Genomic DNA, 14,262 nt, shown 5'->3' on the forward strand with positions numbered 1-14,262 from the left:
CCAGGGGGGTCGCGGGTCGGCTGGGGGACGGGCGGAGGTTCTTGGGGGGGGCGGTCGTTGGGGGGAGGGGTTTGCGTCGAGGGCAGGAGGGCCTGGGATCCCTCCTGCCCGTAATGTAGTGCGGGGTGGGGTTAGGGGGTCGCCGTGGCCAGGAGGATTTGGGCTCCCTCCTGGCCCAATATTGTCGGGGAGTCGGCGGTCCTTCGGGGTGGGGGTGCGAGTGGTCCTGCCGAGGGGGGAGAAGAATCGGACGTCGAGGGGGGGCATCAGGCTTTCAGGATGGGGACAGGACTTCAAGGGGGGACAGGCAGACCTTCAAGGGGGGACAGGCAGACCTTCAAGGGGGGACAGGACTTCAAGGGGGACAGGCACGGAGAGGCGGGGCAGTGCACCGAAAGTCAGGGCGGGTGAATGGTGAGTCGGGGCAACCAGAGGAGAGTCGGGGCAACCAGATGAGAGTCGGGGAGGGCGAAAGGAGAATCGGGGTGGCCAGAGGAGAGTCGGGGAGAGCGAAAGGAGAGTCGGGGTGGCCAGAGGAGAGTCGGGCAGCATGCGCGTTATATGCCTGAGCGCGGTATAGAAAAGTTTTTGTACATATCATCGTGATTTCTGCGCGCTATACCCCTGTGCGCGTTTTACAACGGTGCGCGTTATATCCGCGAAAATACGGTAATTTCTATAAGGACCCTCAATTCAATATATCTAAATTTATTATCCTATCAAACCTCCCCCCTCCCGGATGTGCATGTTTATAGGGGAAAACAATGATTAGACGTTACAATATTTTGCTAATGGCTCCCAAATCTCCTGAAATTTCTTAAAATTCCCTTTCTAAATGGCTAATGTTCTTTCCATTATATACATATGACACAATGAATTCCACCAAAAACTATAGTTAAGCCTCTTCCAATTCTTCCAATTGCTTGTAATTTGTTGTATGGCGACTCCTGTTATTATTAATAAAAGTCTGTTGTTCTTAGATGATATTTGACTTTTAGCTCTCATTGACATGCCAAATAACACAGTATTATAAGACAATGAAACATAGAAACATAGAAAAAGATGGCAGATAAGGGCCGCGGCCCATCTAGTCTGCCCACCCTAATGACCCTCCCCTATTTAACTCTGTGTAGAGATCCCACGTGACAATCCCATTTCTTCTTAAAATCAGGCACGCTGCTTGCTTCGATAACCTGAAGTGGAAGTTTATTCCAGCGATCAACCACTCTTTTGGTGAAAAAGTATTTCCTGGTGTCGCCGTGCAATTTACCGCCCCTGATTTTCCATGGATGTCCTCTTGTCGCCGTCGGACCTTTGAAAAAGAAGATATCCTCTTCTACCTCGATACGGCCCGTGAGGTATTTGAACGTCTCGATCACGTCTCCCCTCTCTCTGCGTTCCTCAAGTGAGTATAGACGTAATTTATCCAGCCGTTCCTGGATTTTCCAATAAACAATTTATTTGGCCCCATATTGAATTCCAAAAAGCCAAAATAAGTGGACAATAGAACAATAAATGATCTAAAGTCCCTACTTCGAGATGACAATGCCAACATTATTTGACTAGGTGTTAGACCTCCCTATTAGAGAATGACACGGGGAAAAAATCTGTCCCCGTCACTGCCCCACCATCCTCTGCACCGCCCCGTCACCGCCGTTCCCTTCACCGCCCCGTCACCGCCATCCCTTTCACCGCCCCGTCACCGCCACTGCCATCCCATTCACCGCCCCGTCACCGTCCCCGCTGCATCCATATAAGCCTTAGTACTGTAATATTTAGCTTATTCCTTTCTTATAAATCAAAGTTCCTGCTGCTGAACTAGAGAAAGAGATGTTCAGCTGGCAGGGCTTTGTTTATAAATTTTTATCAACACAACTAATATACTATTTTATCCTAAAGCAAAAAATAAATAAATAAATATAATTTTTTTTTCTACCTTTGTTGTCTGGTTTCTGCTTTCCACATCTTCTCATTGAATTCCTTCCATCCACTGTGTGTCTTCTCTCTGCGTCTTCCATTTGCTGTTACTGTGCCTCTCCCTTAACCCCCCCCCCCCCCAATTGGTCTAGCACCCATCTTCTTCCCTCCGCTCCCGCATAGTCTGGCATCTGTCTTCTTCCCACTCTGTCTTCCACATTTCCCTTGGGGGTCTGTTCCTCTCCACCCTCCTTCAATGTCTGTTCTATTCCTTTCCACCACCACCCTTCCCTCCCTCCTTTACCATCTGTTCCTTTCTACTACCCTTCAGCTCCTCTCGCGTGGCCTATCTACCTTCCTTCCTCTTATTTTCATGGCACGTTACAATGTAATTTGTGCAAGCCACTGGAGCCTGCAAGCTCGGTCCCTGTCCCATCCCCACAAACCATCTCGCTTCTGTGCTCCTATTTTCTCCATTTCTAATATCTCCCCTATGTATCTGTCATTGCCCCCCCTGTGTCCATATACCATCCCCATGGCATGTCCCCTTTATGTCTCTGTCCCTATGCCCCATGCACATAATTTCCCCTCTTTCTGTTACCTTCCTGTGTCCAGATTTCCCCTATCTTCCTCTTCCATACCAGTGTGTCTCTTCTTTTCAACCCCATCTAGCTTTTTTCCCTCTTTCTTCCCCCCCCCCCCTGCTTCTAGCATCTGGCTCACCTGTCAGTCCTTCCCTTTCTTTCCTGCTGTGGGTTTTTCTTTCCGACTTCATCCCCTTGGCCCAGAATCCTTTTCCCTTTCACTCCCTCCTTCCAATTTGAGCCGGGAACACTAGCGATTGCACGGTCCCCGCAGCCACTACCTGCCTGCCCAATCGATCCTAGTGTTTAGCCAGCTCTCTCCCTTCTCCTCACCTTAGTTTATAGGTTTTCTTTTTCGGCGACCTGCACGCTTTCCCAAAGAGCCGCGCACGCGCGGCTGCTCAGTGTTCAATCTTTTGCTCTGCTGCAACTTCCTGTTTCTGGTTGCGTCAGAGCAGAAGATCGAAACTGAGCAGCAGCGGGTGCGCGGCTCTCTGATAGCGTGCGGGTCGCCGAAAAAGAAAATCTACAAACTAAGGTGAGGAGAAGGGAGAGAGCTGGCTAAACACTAGAATCGATTGGGCAGGCGGGTGTGAGCTGCGGGGACCGCGCGATCCTTCATACCTCACTGCGGGGACAAGACCATTCACCGCCCCGCGGGCGGTGAATGGCCTTGTCCCCGTCGCCGCAGCGACTGCTAGTTTTCTTCCCCGTTTTCAGCGGGTGACCCGCGGCTAAAATGCGGTGGCCGCGGGTAAACCGCCACCGTGTCATTCTCTACTCCCTATCGCAGGTCCAACTGCAAAGCCCAGGCTGTGCTTCTTTAGCTTCCAGTTGGCTTAGGGCTCTTTCTAACCAGGGGGTAGTTGCCCTAGTTGCACTCCCCTAACACACTTCCTGCCATGTGTGACTGAAGTATTCTGAGTAGCATTCTGTAGTCATTTGACTTCAGTTTTCTCAATAGTGGAGGAGAGACTTGGGTTTTGTTGATCCTTGCTCTGCATTATTTGTGATTTATAAAATGACAATTGTACAGAATATTGTTTCTTTTTATACTTTAACAAAATAAGTTCAGTATAAAACTATTTGAGGCTTGTGTGAATGGGATCAGATGGTTTACAGGGATGGGGTGGGGACTGGGCTTGTGGGGACTGAGCTGGTGGGGATGGGGACAAAATTTTTCCTGTGTCATTCTCTAGTGCTGGCTTCTGTCATTTGTTCAAAAATTTTCTCCACAACGTGGGAGAGCAGGTGGACAGATATGGAGACCAAACAGAAAGAAAAGTTTTGCTCTGTTTCCTAGAGTACTGTGCTGACATAGACTCCCATATGAAATTTGTTCCTCCAATACCAGAGGGTGGAGAATCTTGTAATCAATGACTGAGGATATATTTCTTCCCCAAAATATAACTTTTACTCAAAAGCAAATTTTCTCCCGAAGAATGAACCCCCCCCAAAATGCCCCACTGAAAGAAAATGCACCATTAGAAGCAGCTGGAAATCCACACAGAAGCAATCAAATAAAACTAAGTGGAAAGGTCGAGATGTTCCAGTAGGGGTCATTGTCATCAGTAACAAAAACATTCAGAGACTCAACACTGCATGCATTTCGGTGCTCAGGGTACCTTCCCTCTGGAGTTTGAAAACGAACACACAGACTAAATATGAAATCATAAAAACAATCAAAATCATAAATGAGAAATATACATTGAAAACATATGAAGACCACTATAAAGCCTAATACAAGGTTCATTTCATAAATAATGCACACTATTTTTTTTAATTTACATGTTGGGTTTTTTTTCCAAGTATTTCTTTACAATCCTTCAATATAGTCTCCCTGCTTTGCAATGACTGAGTTCCAATGTCTGGGAAGCGTCATTATTCCATCCAAGACACCGTTTTTGTTCAGTTGCCGAATGGCTCAGATAACGGCGAAAAAAGCTCTTCCAGAGATGTAAAACGACGTCCACACATAGGTTGTTTCAACTCTGGAAAAAGGTTGAAGTCTGGTGGACTCATATCTGGACTGTAGGGAGCATGAGATAACTCCTCCCAGGTGTATTTGCGTAGTTTTTCAATGACGACATTCCCTTTGTGCGGGCGAGCGTTTTCATGAAGAATGAGTGGCCCAACCAAGAGCAACTGAGGTCAGGTTTTGTGCATTTTTCTGCAAATTTTTTTTTTTAAATCACAATAATACACTGCTGTGACACTTCTTCCACATGGAACTTTGTCTGTGATGATGATGCCTTCATGATCATAAGCAAAAATCATCATTTGTTTGACTTTTGATTGATCTTGTCGAAATTTTTTTGGTCGTGGGGGAAGATGGACCTCTCCACTCGGACTGTGATTTCAGCTCCGGCTCAAAGTCTCTGACCTACGTTTCATCAATAGCAACAATGCGATTCAAGAATGCCTGACCTTCAATGTCGAATCTTTGTTTCAGCACAGTTGCATTGTCCAGACGTCTCTGCTGCTGTTCAGCAGTCAAGAAGAGGGGGACCCATAGCACAGAAATTTTTCTCTTTTTAAATCATTTGTCAGAATTCGGTATACTGATGTCAGTGGAATCCCGGTGGTTTCAGAAAGTTCCTCGCATGTCGCACGACGATCTTAATCAAGAGCATCAGCTACGAGTTTCACAAATCATTCATCGGTTGTTGATTTCGGCCTTCCTGGTCTTGCATTATCATTTATGCTCACACGACCACTCCGAAAATGAGTTGCCCACCGAGAAACTGTACTACGGTCCACTGTTAACTCACCACAAACTTCACATAATGCACTGTGGATTTTTGTCAGGTTTTTGCCACGTAGAATTTCAATCTTAATGTACATCCTCTGATCATCAACAGACACAGTACTTGAGACACCTGCAGCCTCCATTTCCCACACTTGTCAAAGCCACACTATGTACACTACAGAGCTCCTAATCACACGTCCTGCTGCTTCAAGCACTGAAGTGAAAGTGAAACAAGGTTTACTGCAATTTCATCATCCACTCCCCAAAGTTGCCAAATTGTGCATTATTTATGAAATGACTCTCGTACCATAGAATAAACCACTGAATACTGAATACAAAGGAATAAACCATAAATATGTAATAAATTTGCACATTTAAAAGACTTAATAGTACCTTGAAATTTGTTGTTTAAGAACCAAATGGGAGACTTTCGGTGATGTCACCAAACCTGATGGAGTTCTGACCTCTACGAGCAAATATTCTCCTTCTCACAATGCTTGCGAGTTGGGTGAGTGGGCAGCGTTACTTGTACAGCCACCTGACGAGTGCAAGAGGCTAAGCATGCCGTCTAAAAAGAAATATGAGGAGGGGAGACAGCCTTATAAAGCGGCAGAAAAATGCGGCCTGCGCCATGTCCTTACGCAAGTCTGGGGAGAGCGGCTCAGAGGAGGAGTTGGAGAGGGGCGCCTCTCCAAGATTGCAGCGTATGGATTCCTTAGTGGCGGTCACAAAAGCGGACTTACAGCAATGGGCCAGTGATATTAAATATGAAATGGCAGCCATGAAAGGGAAAATTAAGGATGCCGTGAAGGAGATAAAGCAGGATCTAGCAGACACGTGGTGGACACGGAGCGCTGCATTGGAGAGCAGGAATATGTGGTCCAAGAGTTGAGCAGGGCGTTTGAGGCAGGACTGTTATACGCAGGTGAAAGACTTGGAAAACAGGTCGCGCCAAAATAACGTGCACATTTGAGGAGTGCCTGACACAGCTGATTATTCGGATGCCCTGAGAGTAGTGCAGATTTTTCAGGCCCTCTTGTCTGAGGAGGGAGAAGTCTGAGATAGCCCATCTGTGCTGAAGGTGGATAGGGCTCATCGCACTCTGGGACCCAAAAAAACTGACTACCCCAGAGACATTAAAGAGCGGCACGGGACCAGGCAGGAAGCACAAAGGTTGCGCTCCTGCATTGTGCGTTACATCGCTCTACAGAGGGGCAGCCTTCCAGCAGGAGACCGCGCTGGACCACCGCTACTTAGAAAAGGTAGCGGGGGGGCCTTTCTTTGGGCGGCTTTGGGGGGAGGCATTCTCCAGGCAGCTTCGGGGAGGCCTTTATTCGAGCGGCTTTGGGGAGGCCTTTCTTCGGGGGGGGGCTTTCTTTGGGCAGCTTCAGGCTGCTTCTTTGGGCTATTTCAGCCTTCCCAGCACCAGACACACCAGCCCACCAGACAAACCTATGTGTAGAGGAGGAAAAACCAAGAAGAAAAAAATTCTGAACCAAATTTTTTTTGTCTTGGTTTTTCCTCCTCTACAGGTGGGTGCGTCTTATGGACCGGTGCGTCTTATGGTCTGAAAAATACGGTACTTTGATCCTTCTCAGCTTGAGAGATTACTGATTGAAAAAGAAGTTTCTGTTGAGAGGTAGATGGAAATTGGCATGGTTAAAAATATAAAAGAGAAAAAGGAGGTTGGGTTAGGTCTGTTTTCCTTATGTTTGTATAAATGATAATTCAAGTTGTCTCCTCTCATTGATATGGACTATGATTCCATTATTTTATTTCATTTGAAATATATAATGAAGAAAATTATCAATAAAAAAAGAAGAGAAAACCTCTGGAGTAGGACCACGATGGTGTTGAGGACAAATGTGTGAGCTGAGCTCCCTCCTTGATGGAAGTTTGCTGAGACATAAAGGCTTACCTTTAGGGTTTTCTTGTCTATGGGGAAGCGGAAAGGAAGCCTCCGGCCTGGTTCTCCAGCGGCTGAGACTTCAAGGTGTCTAGACATAAACGCAACCAAATATCCCATCCAAAACACCATAAAACTACTAGGCATGACCATAGACAGATGCTGCACTATGCAACCGCAAATAAATAAAACAATTCAAAAATCATTCGCAATCATGAGAAACCTGAGACAAGTCCGAAAGTTCTTTGAAAGAACACAATTCCAACTTATAGTACAATCCCTAATACTAGGTATATTGGACTACTGTAACATACTCTTCCTTCCATGTCCTGCAACTACGATAAGACAACTCCAAACAATCCAAAATACAGCTTTGAGACTCATCTACTCATTGAAAAAACATGACCACATCACTGAAGCCTTCATCAACTCACACTGGCTCCCAATCCAAGAAAGAATCCAATTCAAATTCTACTGCATATTATTTAAAACCCTACACGGAGACAGCCCATCATACCTGAACAACCGCCTCATCCAAGCACCCAGTACCAAACACAGAAAAACGCACTCCCCATTCATACCCCCCCCAATCAAGGAAGTAAAAAGAACAAAACTACACGACGGCCTCCTAGCCACTCAAGCCGCAAGACTGGACAACCAGATCTCCAACCTTCTAATGACCACCACAGACTATAGAACGTTCAGAAAAGAAATAAAAACCACACTTTTCAAGAAATTCCTGAAACAGCAATAACAACACGACCTCTAAATGCTCTTAAGATCTACAACTTACAGCTCTAGCTAATCATTGTAATTCTGTTTTCTTAAATTAACCTTTTGTAATTACCTCTCTAGCTAATCATTGTAATTCTGTTTTCTTTAAATTAACCTTTTGTAATCCGCCTTGAACCGCAAGGTAATGGCGGAATAGAAATCCCTAATGTAATGTAATGTAATGTAATCCAGACAACTATTTTGGGAGTAGCATCAAATCACATGACGGAGATACTGCCGGCTTCAGGAGGAATACCGGATTTAGCAACAGACCTTAGTCTTGATTGGGATTTTCTGAGCCCAGATCAAAAGCAGGCCCCCCTCCTAACCAGAAGGATGAGCCCAGCAGGAACAAAGGTCAGTATGTCCTCTCAAGTGGAAATGACAACGCCTAGTCCTGAAGGAGCGGTAAGGGAGAACTTAGTGGTGGAGGAGTGCCCCGTTACGGCCTTGAAATCGGCATCCTACATGGAGGCTAAACATACAATTTGGAGAGATGGTGAAATCTGCCATTATTAACATGGATGCATTGTTGAAGGCTATTGAAGTCATGGATTACTGCCTAAAAAAAAGCAGTGACTTTGTTAAGGAATGATTGTGGCACTATCAATTCCTTGGTGAACACTCAAAGTGAAATACTACAAGAACATGGTGAGAGTATTAAAAAGCATGAAGAACAGTTTAACCAAATTAGGACTTTATTAAGAAATTATTAAGGAAAGGTCTTATATCCAGAAAAGTTTGAATTCATGGAAAATAAGCAGAGGAAAAATAATTTAAGAATGTTAAATTTTCTAAAGTCTCTAATTGTGTCAGTTGTTGAAATGGTACGGAGATATTTGTGTAAGATATTGTTAATTCCAAAAGACAGTTTACCACCAATTCTGAGAGCTCAATATCTCACTATTAAGAACAAACCAGAGAGCTCTACTCCTACTTCCATGGTTGGAGAAGTTGGTGGAGAGATGAATTTAACACATTTTCTGGAAAATTTCTAGGAAATGATTGTCAAACTACTCTTATAGTGACATTTGCTTTGGAATATGATAGGGATTTAATTCTTTGGACTTATTTCAGACATATAAATAAGCAATTTCTTGGTTCAATTCATATGTTTCTTGATATTTCTTAAGTGACAGTGAAAAAGGAAGGACTTTTTTGGCTTTCTAGCCTAGAGTCCTTGCTTTGGGTGCAGCATCTTTTATATTAAAATTTCCTGCAAAATGTTGTGTTTCACTTGGTGGTAAAAATTTTCTTTTTTTTTAACCGAAGCAATTGCTGGACTTTATTATGGCTAAGGAAGGGGGTGGAGTAATGATTAGATCGATAGCCTCTCCTACAGATTAATACAAACCAGCTCCAATGCTGTCTTCTGTAATATACATAATTTTCCTCTGTATTCTAATTTTTTCTTGGTCCCTAAAAATATTGTGGACTAAATAATAAATAATTTCTTATAGTTTGGTAATTTGCTTTTCACCGTAAAACATTTTGGGTGTAATTATGAATCGGTATTCAAGAATTGTACGCTTGTTTTGAGTTTGTAAATTCATAAATAAACAAAGAAAAAAGGAAACCTGACTGGCTGGGGGGCCCCCAGGATAGGTTTAAGAATCACTGCACTAGCATTTAAATGTTTGGGGTGTTCTCCCTTTTTCTGGGATAACTAATTTTCTAAGTAAGTAAAGGAAGGCTACTTCGCAAAATGTTGTACATAAGAAAATATATTACCAGAAATCCACAACAATGAATCATAATCAGCAACAACAAAGTATTTTAGCAAATTTAATAAGGAATCCATGGCATACTGGCATATTTTAGAATAATGATCAATAGACATGCATGAGAATCTGCTAGAAAGGGGGGCGTGGCTTGGACGCGCATGAGGAAGGTCAGCTAATAAGTGAGCTCCAAGAAAAAGACCTTGAAAGTCTGCAAAAAGTCTAAAAGAATTTTAAAAAAAATAAGAAAAAAAGCTTGGATTAAATAAAGAAGATAAGATAAAAGATGGCAACAGGAAAACAAAACAAGAATGACTTTGCGCTGGCTGGTAGCAGCAAAAGAGCAAAACCGGAACAGGAGACAGGTTCAAAAATGACAGATATAGAAGTAATAAAAGAACTAAAGGAAATAAAGGAAATGCTATCAGTTTTAACAAAAAAAGTTACGAATATATCAGAGGACGTTTCAACGCTAAACAAAAAAATGGATCTCCTGGAATTAAAGTCAAATAATCTAGAAGAAAGAATGATGCTTGTAGAAAAAGAAGCAAGTTACAGTCGAACAGAATCTGCTAGAAAAATGAATTATACTTACTTAATCTCAATTAACATATAAGTGGTGAAGAGAGCGAAAGCCCCTGCAAGGTCAATCAAGACAAAAGGATTCATCCGTGGAAGAAAGATACTACTGAGTCCTGGAATGATTCCACACAAGCTACAGGAAAATTAAAAAATAAGTTCATTTGTTAAAAAGTACACAGTAAACAAGAAGTGTCAAGCTCATTTCAATGTAGGGGCCGCACTAGAAAAAATGGCCTATTAGTAGGCAGGCAAAGAAAGGGGACAGAAATGCAGGGAGGAGAATAGATGAGGAAATCAAGAAACAAAGGAAGGTAGGGAAGGGAAAAGGGGATCCTGAATAAGGAAGGGGGTCTTGGGATTAGGAGGCGAAAGGATGCTCTCTTCACATTCCCAGCTTCTCTGACCAACTCATTCACAATCTGTAGCACCTTAAAATTGTACTATATGCCCATTTCTCACTTGACCCTCTTATTTTTTACAGCACCTGTGACACCCTCATGTTCTCCATACCATTCCTCTCCACTCTGATTCCCTCACTCACACTGCAACATATCCAATCTCATCACTCCCTCTCTCCCCACTCTCCTGCACCTGTCAGTCTTCTTAATAACTATCTCCTTTCTCACCTCACAGGTCTCCAATTCCCTCATTCACTATTGCCCAACCTGGTTAGTGTAGTGGCCTGAAGAACCAGGGGAACCAAGTTCAATTCCCACTGCAGCTCCTTGAGACTCTGGGCAAGTCACTTAACTCTCCATTGCTCCAAGTACAAAATAAGTACCCGTGTTTAAGGGAAAAGCAACATGGAAAAGGAATCAGGCTACTACCCACTTGGAACATGAAGCTCGTGTATTATAACACCTTTACCAAAGCTCATGTATTGTAACACCATTACTGAAGCTGATTTGACTCCCCAGTCATTAGTAGCAGTATAGAAGCTTCATATAAACATAAACAAACATATAATATGTGAACTGCTTTGATTGTAACCACGGAAAGGTGGTATATCAAATACCACGGAAAGTTGGTATATCAAATACCATTCACTTTCTCTTTCCACAACTACTCATTTACTGACTTGACCTGCACATACATCCCACACACAACCCTCCTTCCTCTGCCAGCTCTTTCCTTTTCCTTCATTTGATTCCCTCACTCATCTTTGGTAGGGGGACACAATGGCAGTAAGGTGTCTCCAACCCCATCCTCTTCCCCTGTCACTTTAAGCCACATAAAACATAATGTACATGGTCCAGCAGCAAAGGACGATAATATGGCCTGGGGCAGCACACTGCTGTGGTATTCCTCCTCCTCCTCCTAAAAAGCAGCAATGGTGCAGTGCAGTAAGGCATTAAGTACTAGTTTCTTGCATGTTTGGCAAAGTAACACAGAAATACAACATAGACAAGAGGCATCATACTGTCTTCAAGTAGGGTCAGGGAAGAGCAGGGTAGGGTAAAACAGTAACCGCTTAAACAAGACTGCTACTTACAGTCTCCTACTGTGCAGGTTGGATAGAGGGGCCCATCAGAGAAGCAACAGCAGCCTGTGAGCCATAGGTTTGTCATTTCCTACAGTTATTCTACAAATGAAAAGTTAAAAAACCTTACCTTCTACTGAGATCTGCCACATGCTCCTGAAGCCAACTTGTGCTGGCAGCTGCAACAAAACAGAAACCTTTGTTTAAACAGCAGTATTTATGTATATTAAAACATTTTTATTTCTAAAATATGGAAAACAAAAATAATCATTTCTGATTCCCTTTTATTCTAGCATTAGTCTGAGGACAGCCACCAGAGTGATTTGATTCACTGGGACTTCAAAGTCCATTGAGAAAGTCTCTTGTAGAAATGTGCCTTGAGAATTAAATAAACCGTTGAAAAGGCCCAGTATCATTAACTAGCTCCAGGCTGATGTCTGTTGACTAACTTCCCATATTTCAGACAGGTCTGTGCTTGTGTCATGCCTAGTTCAGCTTTTCTGAACTGAGGTGCTTCACTCAGTTTGGATTTTAGATAATTGATGATGAACCTAAGGAACTGAGGGACAGATCTTCAATGAGATTCAAGCAAAAGATGGTGTTGCCACTTTACTATTGCTTTTGGGACCTCTTCCCACAGGATTAGTCAGGATGTTTAGTCCTCTGGATGTCTGATTTTATTGGTGTGATCTTTGTTCTTAAACTTAAGTGGTATAGCAAACCTAACAAACTGTAAACTATAATTCTAGCACATGGATTGTGCTATGCATTAATTATTCACTCCTGCCTCAGAGTTATACTTTATATTTAAATCTGTTTTTATTGTGGATCAAAGACAAAGGGCTCCTTTTACTAAGCTGCGGTAGCATTTTTAGCGCGCGCTAACCCCCGCGCTATGCGGAAAAACTAACGCCAGCTCAATGGAGGCGTTAGTGTCTAGCGTGCGTGGCATTGTAGCGCACGCTAAAACCACTAGCGCAGCTCAGTAAAAGGAGCCCAAAATAGTAAACAGAACAAAGTCCATCCAAACAAGAATCCAACAATAAACATTTTGTGTGTTTTATATGTCTCCTCTTCCCATCCAAATCCTTCCCCAACCAATCAATTCCCCTTCAAAACAACGAAGAAAGAGAAGAAAATAAAAATTAGGGGATGAGCAAGGAAAACAATACAGAGGGCGACTGAAAGGTCACAACCCTTCCAGGGGCCCATACTCTTGTGACCCCCTGGGCAGCATTGATAAACTCTCCTGACTAAAAATTGAAAAAAACCCAGAAACAACTAAGAATATAGTGCAGTATCTGATCCTAAGAAACAGCCTAGTGCCTGCAAGACTCCTTAAGAGATAGTATTTTAAAATTAAGCTATGACCTCGAGGTGACAAGGAAGCCAGATAAGCCCCCCAAATAAGCAGAAAGTGTTTACATCTGCGAGCACAGCCCATCGCTTCTTGGGCCTCTCAAGAGGCCAATTATGCACTAATGATCTCCATCTCCAAAAGGATGGGGGTTCTGGGGCAGTCCAAGATTGCAGTATACATTTGTGAGTTAGGAGACACACGTTACGACACCACTGGGGACCCCCCTTAGGGAGGCCTCTAAAAGCATATTACCATATTTCCCCATGTATAAGCCGCGGCCTATACATGGGTTTTGCAATCTCCTACAGTGGGTGTAGCTTCCTTATATGGGGCAGCCTATCTAAAGACATTGTAGATAAGCTGCCCCATTAGATCAGCTGCGAGTCCCCCGTACTGTACCTCCCTTCTGGACGGCTACCTCCTACAATGTTGGGGCCAGCGGTGCAGGGCAGGAGTGATTTTCTCAGCATCCAGCCAGTCCTACGCTGCTTCCTCAATGAATACCTGACCTCTAGCATCAGTGGGGCTTTTTAGGGCCAGCAGCAGCTTGGGATCCAGACACCTGAGGATTTCTTCAATTGGAAGTGTGGTAACGGGGATGGTGTTCCTGGGAATATCTTTGGGCGGAAGAGCCTGAAGAACCCTGATGAAACCTGTGGGAGGGATGATGGTCCCCTCCAGAAGTCCGGTCCAAAAAGAAGCTGACCCTTGAAAGGAAGTCTGCTTAAAGTGGCCTTGGAGGCTGAACAGCAGGGACAGTGGATAAAGTGTAGCTAGAGCTTCAGATAGCCGGAAAGAGCTTTCTGTGGTTTCCCACTACTCTGTCACTAGACTGATACGCTGCAGGTGGGATGGAAAAAAAGAGGACCGCACATTAGAACAGTCCATGACCGAACACTGAGACGTAGAATGCTGAGAATCCAAGTTAAGCTCTTTCAGGGCATCAGCATGAAATGGTGGACAGAGACAAACCTAAAAAGTTTGCAGATCGTGGGGTCCTCACCTAAATCCAAGGTATCGAGCTGACTAGTCCCGGCAAGGGTATCAGCAGCATACAAAAGAGAAACAGTGTCAGGAGACAGGATAGGCATTATATCCATGTGACAACTAATGCAATCGAGCACTGTCATAGCCGGATGAGAGGGCTTCCACACAGGGACCGCCAGCACTGGAGTGACCAGCCAGGAAG

General features: G+C 43.9%; 1 protein-coding gene across 2 annotated transcripts in view; it reads right to left on the reverse strand.

Annotated features, from left to right (window-relative positions):
* The window catches only part of SLC30A6 (solute carrier family 30 member 6), a 92,299-nt gene that overhangs the window by 22,581 nt on the left and 55,456 nt on the right, over positions 1 to 14,262 (reverse strand). For both annotated transcript variants that reach the window (XM_033938638.1, XM_033938640.1), the window contains 2 exons: positions 11,844 to 11,892; positions 10,247 to 10,366 (listed from right to left, as the gene is read on the reverse strand). In XM_033938638.1, coding sequence (XP_033794529.1) covers positions 10,247 to 10,366; positions 11,844 to 11,892 — 169 coding nt within the window. The remainder of the gene's footprint in view (positions 1 to 10,246; positions 10,367 to 11,843; positions 11,893 to 14,262) is intronic.

Source organism: Geotrypetes seraphini, chromosome 3 (genome assembly GCF_902459505.1).
Source record: "Geotrypetes seraphini chromosome 3, aGeoSer1.1, whole genome shotgun sequence".
In the NCBI taxonomy this organism is placed as follows: domain Eukaryota; kingdom Metazoa; phylum Chordata; class Amphibia; order Gymnophiona; family Dermophiidae; genus Geotrypetes; species Geotrypetes seraphini.